General features: G+C 43.3%; 1 protein-coding gene across 4 annotated transcripts in view; it reads left to right on the top strand.

The window, feature by feature from the left end:
* Nucleotides 1–14,810, top strand: part of KPNA6 (karyopherin subunit alpha 6) — a 75,573-nt gene extending 60,763 nt beyond the window's left edge. For all 4 annotated transcript variants that reach the window (XM_007492870.3, XM_007492871.3, XM_056795276.1 and 1 more), the window contains 9 exons: nt 268–399; nt 838–926; nt 2,099–2,198; nt 3,082–3,245; nt 5,222–5,300; nt 5,522–5,647; nt 6,549–6,676; nt 7,591–7,769; nt 9,242–14,810. In XM_007492870.3, the coding sequence (XP_007492932.1) occupies nt 268–399; nt 838–926; nt 2,099–2,198; nt 3,082–3,245; nt 5,222–5,300; nt 5,522–5,647; nt 6,549–6,676; nt 7,591–7,769; nt 9,242–9,429 (1,185 nt within the window). In that variant the 3' untranslated portion in view covers nt 9,430–14,810. The remainder of the gene's footprint in view (nt 1–267; nt 400–837; nt 927–2,098; nt 2,199–3,081; nt 3,246–5,221; nt 5,301–5,521; nt 5,648–6,548; nt 6,677–7,590; nt 7,770–9,241) is intronic.
* Nucleotides 14,811–19,212: the final 4,402 nt, after the last annotated feature.

Consider the following 19,212-nt stretch of genomic DNA (forward strand, 5'->3'; position numbering starts at 1 on the left):
TCCCTTTCAGCGCTAACATTCTGTGATTCCCCAGCCTGACCTCTAGGGAGGGTCCTACTGCATGTCTGGCTTGGGGCTCCTGTGGCGGAAGCAGGTGGTTTCCATTAGTTCTTGATCACCAACCTCGGGTTCTGTTCCACATAAGGTGGGGAGGGATCCTTCTGAACCATGGGATACATTTAATGGGCACACCCTATCCCACACATTACAGTTCCAGTCTTCCCCAGCACAAATGTCAGTAACCTATTTCCCACATGCTTCTTTCAGTTTGAAGCTGCCTGGGCCCTGACCAACATTGCCTCTGGAACCTCACAACAGACCAAAATTGTCATTGAAGCTGGGGCTGTCCCTATCTTCATAGAATTACTTAACTCTGACTTTGAGGATGTACAAGAACAGGTAATTAACTGGTTGGAGGTGAGTAGTCTCTCCCTCCCCTAAGTTCTGATGGAGACTGTGACCAGATGTTCAGTCCTTACTAATTGTGTAGGTCTTATCTAAGGGTGCTCCAAAGCTGCTACCTGGGCAATCTCTCCCTCATTCAAGGTCTAGAGAAGTGGGATAAGGTGACCAGGGCTAGACCCTAGAAAACTTACAATAGCCTTGTGAACCATACGTCCTCAAGCACCTATTTAAATGGACTGGTGCATTGAAAAAATCACTAGTTTTGAAGAATTTGAATCCCAGCTATCTTTAATGCCTGTGGGCCTGAGAGCAAGAGTTTGTTCTCTGTGGGTTAACAAGTCCATAAAATGAGTCTGAGTTGGACTAGGTGACCAAACATTCTCAGTAGCCACACAAGGTATATAGTTAAGAATGCCATTTTATTCCTTTCAGGCTGTCTGGGCCCTGGGAAACATAGCCGGTGACAGCTCTGTCTGTAGAGATTATGTCCTGAACTGTGCCATTCTTCCACCATTGTTGATGTGAGTAACCTCTGGCCCCTTGGCCCAGAGCATCCCTGGGTCTGTTGAATCATGGTGGGGCAGCTGATATCATCTGCATAATAGAAAAATACCCTGTGCAGCAAAGGCTTCTAAGAATGCTAAGAAACTGCATGGTGTGGTGGGAAAAGAAAGCTTTCAAATATTAGTCTCTTATTTAAAGTCACAATTCCTCTGCTCACTTCCTGAGTGACATAGAGTAAATATGGGCTCGGTTTCTTGGTGTATACAATGAGGGCATTTGATCAGATGACTTCTGCAGTTCAACTTGGGCATTCTCTGATTCTTTGAAAATCATCATTATTTATGCCAGTGTTGGTTTGCTTTTAGACTAAACAGGTAAAACATTATTCATGCTCATTATGCAAGTCACCCCTTTCCTGTGAGTGATGCTTTTTCATAGTCACATCTCTCTATCTCACTCAGCTGAAAAGACCTTGAATACAGGCCCAAAGACTAATTATATTTACCATCTAAGGTATATTTTCTACTGGCCTCACAAAGAACACGGGCTTATCATTAGAAGGTTGGCCACCAGGTAACATTTTTTGGCCATGGCAGTTCATGAGACCCTCTGCTAAATCATGAAAGAGCTGTGATTTGGAGAAAGGTGTGACACTGGAAAGAACATGATTTCTGGAGTCAGAGGATCTGGGTTTAAATCTCATGACTCAGGCTTACCCATCTGAGTGACCCCAGGCAGGCCATGTTACTGCCCTCATTTTCCTCATCTGCAAAAGGAAAGGTCTGGTCCAAGATGGTCTCTTGGCATCCCTTCAGCTCTAAATTTGTCTGTGATCAGATTTCTATCACCCATGAAATAACAGCTCTCGAAAATCAGCAGCATATAATTCCTTATGCATAGTAGGGACTCAGAGAATGACTGACCACATCTGAGCCACTCATAAAATGAGAAGGCGGGGGTGTTCACCCCAGGATCTCTAAAGATCAAACTTCTGCAGCCTTCACTTTCAGGGAATTCTCTGAGCCTGCTGAGACATAAGGTTGGCAGCGCTACTCAGCTTAACTTCCTGACCCACTTAAAAATCTCAGCCATGCTGAGTTTGTGGGGGGATATTCCAGAGGTCTCTTCCAGGCTTTATACCTGGGCCTGACCACCCTAGGCTTGACTTAATATGCTGCATTTCCCTCAGACTCCTCACCAAATCCACACGTGTGACGATGACCCGGAATGCTGTCTGGGCCCTGTCAAACCTGTGCCGAGGAAAGAATCCACCCCCTGAATTCGAAAAGGTGAGCCAAATTGTGCATCTCCTCTCCCCATGACTCCCACATAGAGCCAGGTACTGCCAGCTTTCTGTGAAGAATGGGTCCAGAGAGAGAGCTTTTCCTTGGCTATTGTATTAACTAGAAAACCATTACATTAGGTTTTTTTGGAGAAGTTTCCAGAAAAAATGTCTTCGTTTGGTGAGGTAGAGGAAAGAACTCTAGTATTAGAACAAGGAGGTGAGAATCCTGGCTCTGCACCAATTAGCTGTGTAACTCTGGGCAAGTCACCTCACCTCCTTGAACCAGCCTCCATTTTCTCATCTATAAAATGGGGAGAAGGGGGAAAAGAAAAAACTCCTTGTACTAGCAGGAATATTGCACTTTTGTTGTCGTTGAGTCATTTTCAGTCATATCTGACTCTTTGTGAGCCCATTTGGGGTTTTCTTGGCAAAGATACCAGCGAGGTTTGCCATTCCTTCTCCAGATCATTTGACAGATGAGGAAACTGAGGCAACAGGGTTCGGTGACTTGCCCAGGGTCACACAGCTACAAAGTGTCTGAGACCAGATTTGAACTCAGAAAAATGAGTCTTCCCTAACTCCAGGCCTGGCACTCTATTCACTTTGCCACCTAGCTACCCAAAAGGTTGCATAGGAAGGCCTTATTAAGTCATGAAAGGCTTCTAGAAAGTTGAGTCCCATGGTGACAATCACTGTTACTCCTTGGCAGTCATTTCTGGGGAAAGCTGCCTCTCCTCCCATCCAGGGTGCAGAAAGGGATCTGTCAGGGATTCACCTATGCCCAAGTGCTGCCTGGGGGTGCTAAAACCTGGACAGAAGATGAAAAGAGGGCTCTCCCAAGGTGTCTCCACAGCTCAGTCTGAGCATCTCTCCCTGTGCCTCTGCAGGTTTCTCCTTGTTTGCCTGTGTTGTCCCGTTTGCTATTCAGCAGTGACTCAGACTTGCTGGCAGATGCATGCTGGGCCCTCTCCTATCTGTCTGATGGCCCCAATGAGAAGATTCAAGCTGTCATAGACTCTGGAGTCTGTCGGAGACTGGTGGAGCTCTTGATGTGAGTGCTAGAGAACCTCATTCCAGACTCAGCAAAGAGAAGCCATTAGTTAGGCTCACCTGGACCCGGGGCTCCTTGTCTGTGCAGCTCTGGAGAATCATTCCAAAAAGTTTCTTTAGTGGAAAGAACACTGATCTTGGAGCCAGTGGACTGGGTCCTAGGCCTGTCCCTGATGTTTACAAAGTCTTTGACCTTGGGCAAATTACTGAAACTCTGAGCCTAAATTTTGCCATTTGTTAAATGGGGTTAATAATATCTGTCCTCCTTTCACTGATTTAATAATATTTGACATTATTGAAAGGACAGACTATCTTGCCTGAGGAGAGAATTATTAAGTTCTTCTTTGTGGTAGGCTAGCCCCACCATGCCAGGCACTGTGCAAAGTGCTGGGTATATGGAGACAGAAATGAATTAGCCCTTGCTCTCAAAATACATCTCCACAGAATAAATGTCGGGCATTTGAGGGAGGGAGGGCTTTAGCCATTGGGATCAAGCCAGGCTTCTTGAAAGTGCTTGAGTTGAGGTCATACAAGGAGAAGGGGCACAAGAGACACAGAGCAAGCAAGACTGGAGATAGGAAAGAACACCTCTTTATGGAGGTGGGAGTCCTCAGGTTTCACACACTGCATGAATTTTCAGTGTTGCTGATTTTTTTCCTTTGGAAAATACAATAAATGTATTATGAGATGGGGAGGAATAATGGGAATAACTATGATGTAAGAAACACCAGATGACAATAAAAACTTTTTTTAAAGGAAAGAAAAGGCCCAGAGATAGAATGTGAAAAAGAGCTAGATGGCCCATTAGATTAGAGAGAGGAAAAAAGAAGTAAGATGCAAGATGTCTCCAAAATCTTAGTTCAATCTTAAGCATTAACTGATCACCAAGACTTTTGGGTCTCCCTATAAAGTTGGATCCAGGGCTAGGCAATCTTTACAGCCATACAAGGGTTTGTAGTTTATTCTAGAGGCAGTTGAAGCCAATGGAATTTGAATAAGTTACATGGTTAGACATCCCCTTCAGAAAAATTACTTTGGAAGCTTCGTAGAGGATGGATGGGAGGGGGAAGAGACTTAAGCCATGGAAACCATCTAGCCCAGAAGAGGGGCAGCTAGGTGGCCCATTGGATAGAGTCAGGCCTGGAGATGGAAGGTCCTAGGTTCAAATCTGGTCTCAGATACTAACTAGCTGTGTGACCCTGGGTAAATCACTTAACCCCCATTGCCTAGCCCATACTATTCTTCTGCCTTGGAACCAATACTTAGTATAGATTCTAAGATAGAAGGTAAGGTTTTAAAAAAGAGAAAAAGAGCCCAGGAAAGAGATGATGAAGGCCATAACAGAGTAATGAGAAGGGGAGAGAACTGAGGAAAGCCAGTGGAGGCAAAAATGGCAAGATCTGGCAGCTCATTAGATACATGGGACAAGTGAGAATAGGGTACTGTGGCTAAACATCAGAGTTGCATTGCTGGGAACTGGAAGAAGCCTGGGGGGAATATCTATAAAGTACTAAGCAAAGCTTAAAGAACCATAGAAATTCTTCCCATTAGTAAATGACTAGAATGATAGTTAAAATTGCAGGGACACATTTCAGCTCAGTTTGAGGGAAAACAATTAGAACTATCCACAGCATGTAACTTGACAGGAATTTTGTAGATGGGATTTGTTATCAGCCTAGAGTTGGACTAGGTGACCTATGAAGTTAACTTGGTTTCCTCGAAAGATAACTAGATTTGGAATGTGGCCATGGTTCTAATCCCAACTCTGCTATATACCTCTACAATGTTGATCAAGTAATTTAACCTTCATAAGACCTGTTTCCTCATCTCAAAAATATGGTTAGGTGATTTGTAAGGTCTTTTCTTTCTCTAGATTTTCTAGTCATTTTTTCACCACCCCTCAAGTTAACTAAGCTCTGTATTAGGTATTTATCCTAGACTAATCTGATCTCTTTGGGGCTTGCCCTTTCTCCACAGGCACAATGACTACAAAGTGGCCTCCCCTGCCCTTCGAGCAGTAGGCAACATTGTCACTGGTGATGATATCCAGACCCAGGTAAGTCGGGAAGCATACAGCCCCCCTCTTCATCAGGCCACCCTGCAAAGTAGACTGCAAATTCAAGACTTGTCAGATAAGGGCATCTGTCCCTGCCGAATACCAGCTCCTGATGTCTGGAACCAAAGATTTCTTTGTGTCTTTGGGCACTGTAAATATTAGAATGACAGATAGAAATCTCCTAAATAAAATGCCAGTCTTAACTCTGTATTCTTCTTCAGGTGATACTTAATTGTTCAGCCCTACCTTGCCTCCTCCACTTACTGAGTAGTCCCAAGGAGTCAATCCGGAAAGAAGCTTGCTGGACCATTTCAAACATCACAGCTGGAAACAGGGCCCAGATACAGGTAGAGAAGAAAAAAGGCTTCTTGTTCAACTAGCAACAGTAGAAAGCATTAGGCCCCTTATAAGTCTTTGACTCTGTTCCATATTGGTGAACCTATGGGCATGCATGCCAGAGGGAGCTGCTCCTTTCCCCCTCTCCACTACGCCTGAAGACATTTTCTCACATGACCCAACCCGTCTCTCTTCCCAGTAGCCCAGACAAATGCTTCCTCCCTCCCCTGTCTGTGGTAAGACGGGTGGGGGTGTGGGGGTGGGGTACAGTTTCAGTACTTGGTCTCTAAAAGGTTTGCCACCACTACCTATGGGAAATCCAGGAGGTAAGGCCCTTGGATGTTTGCTTCCAAAGGGCAGAATTTCATTTTTACTCTTAGAAATGAGACCAAGGTTGAACGTAATGGACAAAAGGTCCATAAGAATTAAGCCAGATTCTCTATTGTTCCTTCTCTTCATCTGTGTCAAGAGACTATAGGGATAGCTGGATGACTCAGTGGAGAGAGATAGAATCTTTCCATAGTAACAATTCTAAGACAGATTGTAAAGTAAAGGTTTTGTTTTGAGGTTTTTTTTAAGTCCACTGTAATTGAAAATCCCCAGAGATGATTTTTTTCCATCTTATAATCAATACTATGTGTCAGTTCCAAGGCAGAAGAACTATAAGAGCTGGCCAATGGGGGTTAAATGGCTTGCCTAGGGTCACACAGCTAGGACATGTCTCGGGTTGAATTTGAACCCAGGACCTGTCTCTAGCCCTGGCTCTCAATCCACTGAGCCACCTAGCTTCCTTTCAGGTGAAGATCTTCTGATTGGCAGAATCTGCTTTGTTATTTATTCTCTAGACTAGGAAAGTCCTTAGTAGAACTATCACCTACCTCCACATGCTCCACTTTCTTCCCCCTGCTTTAGGCTGTCATAGATGCAAATATTTTTCCTGTGTTGATCGAGATACTGCAGAAAGCTGAATTCCGAACAAGGAAAGAGGCTGCCTGGGCCATCACCAACGCCACATCAGGAGGGACTCCTGAGCAGATCAGGTACTTGGCACTCCCTTCCCTATGGCACATACTACCCACCTCACTCCCCTTACCCTCAAGCTCTACATGGTATCCCCTAAAATAGCCATTCAAGCTTGCTATATAAACACACACCTCCAAGTTGCCTTTGCCTAAGAAACCCTTCCTCTATTCTAGCCAAACAAGGATAAGGTGAGCAAGCTGGATTTTCATGGGAATCCTAGAGTGACTCATTCTAGAGACAGTGGAGCCTAAGAAAAGTTTAGACACTTTACTTTCCCAGTGACATAAACTTGCCTCAGCAGTTGTTAAATATTTTCATCTTTTGGACATATGCTATAAAGGGTTAAAAGTTTAAAATGATCAGTTCCAGGGGCAGCTAGGTAGCACAGTGGATAGAGTGCCAGAACTAAAATTAGGAGGACCTGGGTTCAAATCTGGCCTCAGACACTTCCTAGCTGTATGTGTGACACTGGACAAGTCATTAACTACTGTTTGCCTATCCTTTGCCCTTCTGTCTCAGAATTGTTACTAAAACAGAAAGTAAGGATTTTTTTTAATGATTGGTTTCACATTAGTGGATGGAAAATATTCTTAATATTAAACTTAGACGTTATCCAACAAGTGAAGTATGTCTGTCTCTTAACAGATACAAATGCTCTTTTGTATTCCTAAAATACACCTTGTAAAGTGGTCAAAGAAGCAGCCCAGAAAGCTGCTGGGTAGAACCTGGGTGGAACTCATTGGAATGCTTACCATCAATACCTAAAATAGTGACTAAATACCTAAAATAATTGACATTGAAGTTGGTACATTGCTTTCCCAAGGTGGGTTAGGAATCTAACCCTCTACAGGAGGAATTTTTGGGAGCCAATAAGCCAAAAACTGGTGGTGTGTTATAGATGTTAACCTCTAGCATTTGCCTTACCGTCCAGGTATCTGGTTACGTTGGGTTGCATCAAACCTCTGTGCGACTTGCTGACTGTGATGGACTCTAAGATCGTACAGGTTGCCCTCAATGGCCTTGAAAACATCCTCCGGTTAGGTGAACAAGAGGCTAAGCGGACGGGTGCAGGGGCCAACCCCTACTGTGGCCTCATTGAAGAAGCTTATGGTAGGTAGTATCTCTAACCTTCTTGCACCCTTAATGTTATTGTCAGAGGGCTTTGTATTCAGTGTTTTCATTGGTTTCTCATCACCATGATAATGCATATGTGAGGTACAACTTGAGACTGTGTTGCCTAGTTTAGTAGAGCTAATAAGTCATGATCAGGATGGCTCACTTCTATTTACAAATCACTTTTGTCACAGCAGTCTTATGAACTGGATAGTTTTTATCTGTGACAGAAAGAATGAGATGTAGTGAAGTGACTTGCCCCAGGGGCACCTGGCTAATAAGTTTCAAAGCCAGGACTGGAACCCAGGTATTCTGACTTCTGTTACTCCTCCAGATTTCCATTAACGTATACAGATAACATTAGGGTGACTTTTCCAGCCTCTTGGGGAATATTCTTTCAGTTCTCAGCCATGTAGCAAATGTTATTTGGGTGTTAGAGAATTTTGATTATGGCTGGACAGGGCACAGAGCTCATAAAAGCCCTAGGAGGAACCATTTTTGAAGTTCTATCAGTGGTTGCCAGTCATAGAGAGATGGCTTCTACTTTCTAAAGTAATAGTTGGTATGATTGGTACAGTATGGTAGTTGTCCTTCGTACTTGAAGAGGACCAAAATGGCATCACTCTTTTGGGGGGTCATTATGCTGACTGAGTGATCAGACCAATATGAGCTTAAAAGGCTCTACCACAGATAGCCTGAATGAACTGCTTGTAAAGTGGTTAAAGGAAAACATATGACATGAATTTTTTTTTAAATACAAACCAAGATCAGAATAGGTATACTTTGAGGGAAGGTGAGAAAATAAATACTGCATGTTTGGGGTAACAGCCATCTCCTTAATCTAGGAAGAATTTACATTAAAAGTTATTTACGTTAAAGGATAAAAGGATAACAGGTCCTTATGGGTTGGAGGCAACATATACTTGAATGTCTATATTCTCTATGCTGGTCCTACCTTATCTGGACAATTGTTTCTCAGTCACATTTTACAAGGTCATTGACAAACAAATCCACTTAGAAAAATGCCAGGGTTGACAAAAAGAATGGATACTCTTAAGAAGATCTGTCTGAAGAACCAGGGAGCTTAGTTTGGAGGGGAAAAAACCCAAGGGGCACATGATCTACAGCAAAATTTCATCACATAGAATTGATGTTAGACTTGCTCTGCTTATCCTGAGATAGAAGTTGGAATGATGGGTGGAACTTGTAGACACAGACTCGGCTCCAGTAAGAGAAACTTCTTAACTTGTAGGACTATCCAGAAGCCAGAGACTTCCCCTAGAAGTGGGATGACTCCTTGGATGAGGAATAGGGGTGATGCATCAAAGTTTTTTCCTATACTTGTAAAGGTTGTACCAGATTGGGCCAGGGTAAGGGGGGGGAGCTCTGTTGTTCCTTGTAGGCTGAGATTCTGTGGGTTCTGTCCAAGTGGAGCCCTCATGTCTCTTCTCTTTCCTCTCTCCCTATAGGTTTAGACAAGATCGAGTTTCTCCAGAGTCATGAGAACCAAGAGATCTACCAGAAGGCCTTTGACCTCATTGAGCACTACTTTGGTGTAGAAGATGAAGACACAGGCCTGACCCCTCGGGTGGATGAGACACAGCAACAGTTCATCTTCCAGCAGCCTGAGGCCCCCATGGAGGGCTTCCAGCTATAATGCCTGCTTAGGGGAAGGGAAGGGAGGGAGAAGACAGGAGAGCACCACAGACCAGCCCATACAGTTTTTGGCAGTGATGGTTGTGGTGGTGGTGGTGGCGGTGGTGGTGACAGTGGCAACGGCGGCAGCAGCAAAAGGGAGGGACGCCTGGGTTCCCTGCCCCAGTCCAGAGACTGCCTTTGCTGCCCACTCCCTCCCTCCCTTCCCAGGAGACCCCTCTGAGGACAGGCTAAGGTTTTGCTTTTGTGGAGAAAAGGGGATTTGTTTTTCCTCCTTACCCACTATATTTTTGCTGCATACCTGTCTAACCCAAGAGCCCAGGGTGGAAAAAGGAGGACTGAGGTAACCAATTTGCACCTTTTTTTTTCCTTTTGTGGTGATTTTTCTCTTCCTTTTTCCCTTCCTCCCTCCCTAGCCCCTACCCCGGGCTGTGTCAGTCTTACTTTGGGTACTTGAGCAGATGGAATATTCCAAGGGGGGAGGAGGGGAGGAGGGAAGGGAGAGAATCCAAAAAAAATAAGTGTTCATGCTCTGATGGAATATTAATCCTAGATGCTTGGATTGAGTCATTGAAGCTTTTTCTTTTTCCTTTTGCACATTTTACTCGTATTATAGTTCCTCCTGGCATCTTGGGAAAATCCTTGGGTCTCTTAGAGTTGACTGTCCCCTTTCAAAATCAGTCTCCTACCAGTGGCTGGTACACTATGGCAATAGGGAAAACTGCCATGATGTTACCATCCTGGTTGCCTTCCCTTCATCTGCCTTTCTGCCTCCCCAGGGCTTGGGGCCTTATGGGGAATCCATCCCAACTTACCTGGTTTGGGAAATAGGCCCACCTTATGGTTACAAGCTCAACCCCAAGAAAGGGGATGGTAAAGGCCCTCAGGTGGAATGACCCAGACGTAGCTACTGATCCTGCTATTCCAAAATTCCCTCCACCCAGCTGTCAAAATGGTGCAACCCCTAACTTCATTGTTTACTTGAAACTTCCCCTCAGAGGTGGGACCTGCCCTGAGGTAGCAACATTTTCTCCTGAGTCCACAGCACGTAACTGTCTCTGGAGTAGGCCTCAGCCCGATTTCCCACGTTGGAATGCAGGGATGGATGGCAGCACATGTCGGGATTGCCAGAGACTTGTGTCTTTAGCCTTTCCTGCTTCTCCTCCACAGCTGGATCATGTTCATTTTACTTACAAAGGAAAGAATGTCAAAGCTCTGTATTTTTTATATTCTATATATTAGGTAGGCAAGTCTTAATTCGTTTGAAGAGGAAGTGGATCTATGAGCTGTCTTAATTTCTAAAAATAGGATGATTCTGTGAGGCAGACAGAACTTGGTGACAGTAACTTCCTCTCACATTAGGTTCCAGTCCTTCTCCCTTCTTTCCTGAGCTCAGTGGGGCCCACAAGCCAGATCAGGCATGAGTCAACCTCAAATTTTCACCTAGCCAAGCACAAGAAGATGGCCTGGGGGTTATAAGCAAGGTCTTAGAAGGGAAGGGGACTTAAGGAAAGAATGGGCTGCATCTCAGTCTGGCTGGACTCTTGGTAACCCTGAGATCAATGAGTGAGCATAATGTCCTGGCCAGACCCAACCACAATTAGCATCTGATGACCCAAGTGACCCCCATACAGTGATTATGAATTCCCACTTTCATTTTAGACTAGAAGCCTTCTCAGAATCGTGAAGAAGAGAAGATGGGAGTTATCTTCGTCTTTACATCATTCTGTTATCAACATGATATGACAGTGCCCTTCTTCAGATCTCTTGAGTACTTAGCACCTAGAATTTACCCCCAGGAATATTTGCTCCTTTACTCCCCACAGCATAATCTTCATTTCTTTGTCTGTGGCTACAAATAGGAGGCATTTGCTGCTAACCAAGTGACTCTTTGAAGTAGTGATGGCAGGGAACCAGGACCCTAAGGGAAAGTTTAGACACTGGCCTCTAAAGCTATGTCCCAGCAAAGACAGACAACACTTTATACTCAAACTTTAGTGGTCAGAGTAAGTCAGTCTTCTGTTTAGTTGGTCACAATAAATACTCTCAAAATTATACCTTTTCTCACTTTAAGGGTGGGAAAAGGATGCTTTTGCACAAAATGGCCATCCTTGTTGATTCTGAACATAAGACCATGAGCATAGTTTTGTCAGTCGTATCCTTTCATGCAACAAGGGCCCCTGCTGTCTTGACCAAGGAAGGACACAGAGAATGCATGTTGTCTATCCTCTTACATTTCAAAAGAAGTTCATTGGCCATTTGCCCTCTTCTTCCTTCTCCATACTCCAAGGTGCTCCAGACTAGTACTGTCTCGGAAGCTGTCAAACTGACAACTTTAAATGAAAGATTCTCCCTTTATAAACTGATGAACTGTACACTCTTGTGAAATCCAACTCTGGGCACCAGGGTGTGGCTGCCCAGCTCCCCAGAAGGCAGGAGGACTGAGATACTCTACTTCATCAAGCCCTATAGCATTTACAAAATTAACTTACCTCAAATTAAGAGGGAAATTTTTCATTGATGTCTTTGACCTGAAGAATGACATATTTCTGAACAGTACATGTTGCACAGAATCTTAGTCTTTGAAATTCCTTGTGACCAAAATATACTTCATCTTGGAGCCCCCCAAACATGATCTGACAGTCCATTGGTCCAGCAGAGGGTTTGCATTGCCACTGCTCAAAGTCTACTTGATATACATGAGAACTATAGAAACATTGAATGCAAATTGACTTTGTCAGACTTTTCTTTGGTCTTCAGCCATTCTCATGCTACTCTTCCTTATGGAGCCAATTATTCATCTTCATTCATTATTTATTCCTTAGTATGCTCCCCAACCAGAGAGGGGGGGGGGGTTCCTTTGGTTTGTCTCACTTGGTGGACACCTTCAGTTCAAGATCTTAGCTCCCCTTGATTTTTTATTCCTGACAGTATTCCTGTCTATCCCAAAGTTGCCTTGCCTGCTAGCTCCTTTCTCTGCCTCTAACCTATCAACTGGTTTCTTGGCAGCTTTGTTAAATCACTGGTCCCCAAGCCAAGTCTTCAACCTCTAAATGAGTCTGAACTTGGAAGTCTGGAAAGTTAACACATGGAACGTAAGGAAGTGGTCGGAGGAGTGGTGCAGATATATAGACCTAGTATTGAAGATAATCAAAGCAATTTCCTGTGCAGTCAACTTGGAACATTTTCTGGGACTTTTCCATTTGAGTTTGATAAGTAGATGAAACAAAGACTTAGAATCTAAGTTTTTTGCTAGTATCTCCAGAAAAGAGACACCAAGACCTGAGTGGGGTAGAGTGATATTATTAAACTGAATGAGTCACCAGATCATCAGCCATTTCATCTCTCTGGTCCTTCCAGCTCAATTGGTCCAGTTCCAACCCTACAATCATCATGTCTTCCCTCCTCTCTAAATAGTTGCACACCTTTAGATGCAAATGGTGTTTTGTGGACTGTAGCATCTCTACCCCACCTTCTTTCAGGACCTGCATTGATTTTGCCCTTTGCAAGCAGAAATATGTGCCAAGGTTTCTTTCAATAATCTGGAGACCTAAGAATCCCTCTCCCCAAGCAGCCCTTTGAACTATAATTTATTATCAGTTCCAAAAATTCCTTACCCTAAAAGTTGTTTCTGTTGTAGATCTGTCTTCTTAATTTGAGAAGCATTATAAGGAGATTCTGTTTATTTAAGAATTCAGAGCATTCATGAAACTTCTCCTTTGACCATGTTCTTCCTTTCTGGGTTAGCACTGTTGGCATGCCAGAGTGCCTGGCAAGTTCTCCATATGCTGCTGTGTCACATAAACTAGAGAATCCCCTTGGTGTGACCAATACAGATGCTTTGAAAGAATGCACAGCCCAGGAAAGAGCTCTATGGATTCTGCTCTAGAGGTGCTTCCTCCCCTTTGGCTACCTGAATTCCCAAAATCACCCCTTCATTCTTCCTTTCTTCCCTGGGTTCTTTGAGTAAGGGGACTGTGTCCATGGGCAAACCTTGCCTCTCGCCTGTGGAGTCATTAGCTTCTCTCTTGTGCCAAAGTCACCACTTTGTCCTTACCTACCAGTGCCCTGAAGGCTTCTCCTCTGATGGAACCCCCAGTCTGTCCCTGGGCCTGAAGTAGAAGCAGGGAGATGGAAAGACAAGCGCATAGGGAAAGGTGGATGGACTGTGTTCTGCACCTTTGGCTGACGTCCTCCTGGCAAGCCTAACCTCTGTCAGGGATTGACTGATTACAACAGTGGATGCATTTGCATTCTGGAAAGATCATGGACTTGAGGCAAGTTAGTCATTCAGGGAGGACTTTCTAGAAATGGAAGGGGGTATGTTTTCAGCTCAGACCTTTCACACTAAACTAAAAAAGGTTCTTCTGTGTCTTAGCTTTGAGTTCTCAAAATCCCATGGCTTCTACCCAGTATCCTAAAGGGACTACATTGGATCCTGCCTTAAATCTCCACCTGAAGCTTTTGCTCCAGACTTGATTCAAGATCTGCAATTCCTATCTCTGGCCAGGTCAATTGGTAGACAACTAACAGAGAGAGGCCATTTTCCAAGGTGATCAGTAGAGGAATCATTGCCTGGCTGCTTTAGCAATGGACAAAGGTTCCCTCTGCTCCCCACACCACCTCAGGGTAGCCTCTGGTGGCTTAGATAGATACCTGGGGACTTCTAAACCTCTCTTCCTGCTAATGCAGGACAAGCAGTCCACACCATCCCTAGGGTCTGCAAAACCTCTCTGAGCAATCTCAGGGTGGAAGTGAGGTCATTGCTTCAGGGGTCAAAGAAGAAATACATGCATACCTGGGACCTTCTGCCTCACAACTGTTTATGTCAGAGCTTAGCTGTCAAACTTGTTTCCTACCAAGAGAAGAATTCCAGACTGAAGCCAACTTTGGCCAAGGAGCTGGGGCTGGAGTTCACTGTTACTGAATGTTTATTTTCCCAAGCTAGGGTATCTTCCTACTACAGACCACTAGGGGAAAGAAGAGTGAATGAAACAAATTGTGTCCCAGGCAGGTTCCTACCTTCCTTCCAGAAACCAGCCCTGACTAACCAGTTCAGAAACATTAGCTGGTTTTCCCTTTTTATTAAGATGTTTATTTTTCTCTATGACTCTTCAACAAAACTGGCTTATCTCACCTTCTCTCCACCTATCCACAAATCTCAAATGTTCTTAAAGGCCCTTTGAGATTCATTAGTCATAGCTGGGTAATTCTAGCCTGGATATGGGGCAAGACAGACCATGGAGTTGAGTGCGATGAGTACAGACTTAACAAATGATATTTATATACACATCAATTTGAAGAGAAAAAAAAATGTATTTCTTTAGGTTTCAAACACTGTGTAACAAATATAATGCAAAAATAAAGACCTGTTGAAAAGTTGCTCCTAGTCTTTCATTTAGGCCCTTTGGATTTGGGTTGACAACTTCTAGCTGGAGGGAACAACACAACAGTACTAGATGACTGGCTTGGGGAAGCCTTTATGGAAAGGGCAATACCAAGCTTTAGTCTGCCATGCGTTTGCTCTGTGGCTTTAGGGACCTGTAACCTCACCTCTATGAACCAGATTATCAAGAGACCTTTTAGTACCCCACAGTACTCAGATACAGATCTAAGGAAAGACTTCGTATATTCTTTCACTTTGAATGCATTAACCGTGCTTCATCCTGTCAGGGGGAAGGCAGTATGGTAAAATGTAGGAGTTCTTAACCTTTTTTGTGTCGTGGACCTCTTAGTAAAGTATACAAACCCCTTCTCCAAAAAAAAAAAATTCATAATTGAAGGAAATACTAAATTTTAGAAGTTAAGGTATAATTTTTTCCTTATGTTCATAGATCTTCCCCCCCCCCCCATCTCTGTGGATCCATAGTTAAAGCACTTTCTGATAAAGTGGGAATACCACTGAATTGAACGTCAGACTTGATTTGTCTTACTTGTGTGACCATAAGCAAGTCATTTAGAATAATAAAATTAGCACGGTTTTTGCACCATAAAGGACTTTGAAATAATCTACTTGAACCTCAAAATTTTCTAGACAAGGAACCAGAGCTTGGAGAGATTCAGAGTTGCTCAAGATCACAGAGTAATAGTAAGGTATGTAATCTGGATTCAAACAAGTCCTCTGACTCTACCCAACTCATTCAATGCCATGCTGCCTTGACCTCTCTTTACCGATTTTTTTTATTGACCTAAAACAGTTATGCTAATATTCAGAAAGAAGTGGGATCCTCCTCATTGAAGGTATTCAGACAGAAGCAGAATGACTATGTCAGGTATATTTGAGTGGGGATTCCTATTGGGACTAGATGACCACTAAGGTCTTTTCCAACTCAGTTTTAAAAATATTTCTACTTCTCTCCTAGAGAGATTATGAGATCAAACAAGGTGCTTTGCAGTCAAGCACTATAGAACTGTTAGTTGCCCCCTAATCTTCCCACCCCCATAGTGTGAGGAGGTTGTCATGGAGAGAGGAATTGGTGCCGAAATCTTTGTTGACCAAGAGAGACTCTTAAGTGATTGAACAAATAGATTTCCACACAGTCACTGGTAAAGCTGGGGATTCAGATCTGGTCCCTGATCTTTGCATGGCTCCAACAACAGTTAAGAGGAACGAAAAATTTAAGGCTGGATGCAGTGGCCTTAGTACTGAGAATCCTTAGACCCAGTAGCAGCTACCTGTAGCTTATAATACCCGTGTCAGCTATGCCTCTTGGGAGAGAAGCTGTCTCATTATCCCTGCACAGTTGGACTCAGCCTGCAGAGGATGGGGTCAGTGATTTTTCTCCCAAGGAAGTAACCACTTTGCCTTTGCACCAGAACAATCAATCAATCTTTATGACAGCCCCCAAAATAAACATCTGGATGGAATCTGGTTGGTTCCCCACAGTAATCAGTGTAGATCCCCGGTAGCAGGATGAGTCCAATAGGAAGACAGGCAACTACAAGCTGTGCTCTCCATAGCTAGAGGAGCTCCACAAATCCATCCTTTGCAGAGGGTTGAAAACCTCATTAATGATCATCTCAGAGCTAATTCAGGGACTTCAACATCATTATTTTACAGAGGAGGAAACAGGCTCAGTGTATAATTGAAATGTAATTTTAATTTTTACATCAGAGAAAGTTGTGGCCTAACCCAGTACCACACAGTGAGAGAATGAGTGAAAAAGTTTAATTTGATCTCAGCTTCCAGCATGAGTTGCCACAATTCTATACCTAATTAGCTTTTCTTCATGGTTTAAATTAATCAGGAACATACTAAGAGTTCTTAACATTGCCTTGACATTTTCTGTTGATTATGGTCAAAAGCCCCGTGCAATTATAACTAGCAATTTTGTTACTTGGGGTAGTCTGTAAGAATCATTCCCAAATCCCCTTCATCACAGGGAAATAACACAAGGAATACTTGAGGTATTTAGTTGAGTGGGAAAGAGAATTAGTTATTGTAACTACTAGAGAAACTTGAAATTTTAGGGCCCTGTGGAAACGGTCCACTTTTCCCACTCTGAAGTCCCAGGGCTAGAACATAACCTCCATTCTATTACTAATTGTATCTTCTTGAGGGGGGCATCTCTTCCCTTCTCTGTTTTGTAATCTCTACTGTGAGTTAACTAGATGGTACCTAAGGTCCTAGCCCCAAATCTGATGATCCTGGGTTTATTCCTCTATAGCTAGCCGTTCCCTCCTCTGCCTCTCCATGCTCCACCAAAAGGCCCTAAATTAAGGACTCATTAATCCCTTGACAGTTAATTCCTACTGTCTGCACTGTTTAGGGCAAGGAGAAATGGGCCACCCTCCTACTGGAGACCCAACAACCCTAAATGAGACAGCCTTATTAGGCTGGTTTTCTCCCATGTAGTGCCTTCTTTCTGTTCAGAGCTACCACTCTAGTTCAGGCCCTTATCACCTCTTGCATAGACTATTTCAGTAGCCTTATTAAATAGCCCCTAATCTTCCTGTCTCAAATCTCCCTTTCTGATCCATCTTTCACAGCATGAAAAGCAGTCAGAATTGGCCTCCAAACTCTGGAAGACCTAGATTCAAGGTCTACCTCTTGACACATTGGCTGTGTGACCCTGGGCAGTTCCTTAAGCTCTTAGTGGCTTCTAGTAGAAAGTCTACTCACCTGGAAGTTCCCTTTACTGCTGGAATCACAGGGCCAGTCCCCATCCTTTATTCTGTCTGTCAAACATGATGCTAAGTAAGGAAGCTACCAATACAAAAAGGATGTAGTCCTTTCCCTCAAGGAGCTGACATTTTACTATAAAGGGGTACAGATTAGCTGTCCATAAATAAAATAAATACAAGATGCTGGGAGGGGAGACCACTAACAACTGGAAAAATCAGAAAAAGTCTTGTAAAAATTTGGATACTACTTCTGGTTGTATGACCCTGAATGATTCACTTAAACCCAATTGCCTAGCTCTTCTCATTTAGAATTGATACTAAGACAGAATGTAAGCGAGTTAACAAAAAAAAAAAACTTGGATGCCCACACCAATGAGTGAATGAATAACCACATCTAAATTACAGTAGAAAATGAGCTAAGCTAACATGCATATTAAACATTTGTGGAAAGCACTGGTGACTAGAAAGGCAAAAATGAAAAAGCTGCTTCTTAAAAGCAACTTAATACAGAGTCTGGTGCATAACGCTTACTTTTTGTTGATTGGCCAAGAGCATGGGGGAGATAGGACTAAAGGGAGCTAGAATTTAAAAGTGGAGTGGGGAGAGAGTACATTTTTGGTGGTATGGCTTTCAGATGTCAGGAAGTAATGTTCTGATTCTAAGACCAAACAAGATAAGGTGTGAGTTCAGTCAAAGCTCAGGGCTCCAGTGGCAAATGTCTTACTTCCCATGGAAGAAGGCAGAAGAGGTAACCACCAAAGCAGTGTTAAATTTATGGTTAGGTTGAATATATTTAATTGGTCTCCAGGGATGTAATTACTAAATCCCAAAAATAATTACTAAAGTCAGAATGGAATTTATGGTAGTTTATTTTATGATAGAGGGACAATATTAAGGAAGAGAAAAAGAGTAAAAAGGGAGAGAGAGATCTCCAACTTCCTCTGAGCCAAGTAAGAATTATAAGACCTCAACCAGGGGAAAGGAGTCTTAAGACAATGGGCCTTTTCCGAAGGCTGATGCCTCCAGACAGGCCAAAGAATATAGAGGTCTGTCCAGCGGCCTCTCTGAGGAGCCAAGGTCTCTCTGCCCAGATGTGACATCACGACCGGAATAAGAAGATGAGACACACTGTGCATTCAACCCATGTATGCAGGCATCTTATACAGTGCTCTGCCATAATACTGTGATTCGTTTATTATGTAGGTTTTTTGGTACATGCTTCTTTGACACACAATCAATCTTCTATGTATGTGACATTCTACAATTTTTGGATATTATCAAATCACCTAAACAACACTCTTGTGATGTTACTACAACAAGGAATTCTGTGATCATTTACTAGGCTTCTACAACACTGTGATAGATATGATTAATGTGAATAAAGCCATTTGTAGGTTAGTACCCCTTGACCTGCTGAGAGGATCATTGGGCTTTTGGTCAGCTTTCACTATCCATCATAATTGCTTGGGAGATGAACAACAAAACATCTTCGTATCTAGATATGAGGACTTAATGCAGACCAGTTTGGGGGTTTTCCTCAGTTTACAAGATCTCTTTTTCTTGTGTTACTTTGAAGTGCCTAGTAATGCTGCTTGGCTTCTGTTCATCAACAAATTCATTGGAGTTTAATAACTGTAGGGAAAGATTCATTCTAGTACTC

Source organism: Monodelphis domestica, chromosome 4 (genome assembly GCF_027887165.1).
Source record: "Monodelphis domestica isolate mMonDom1 chromosome 4, mMonDom1.pri, whole genome shotgun sequence".
NCBI lineage: Eukaryota > Metazoa > Chordata > Mammalia > Didelphimorphia > Didelphidae > Monodelphis > Monodelphis domestica.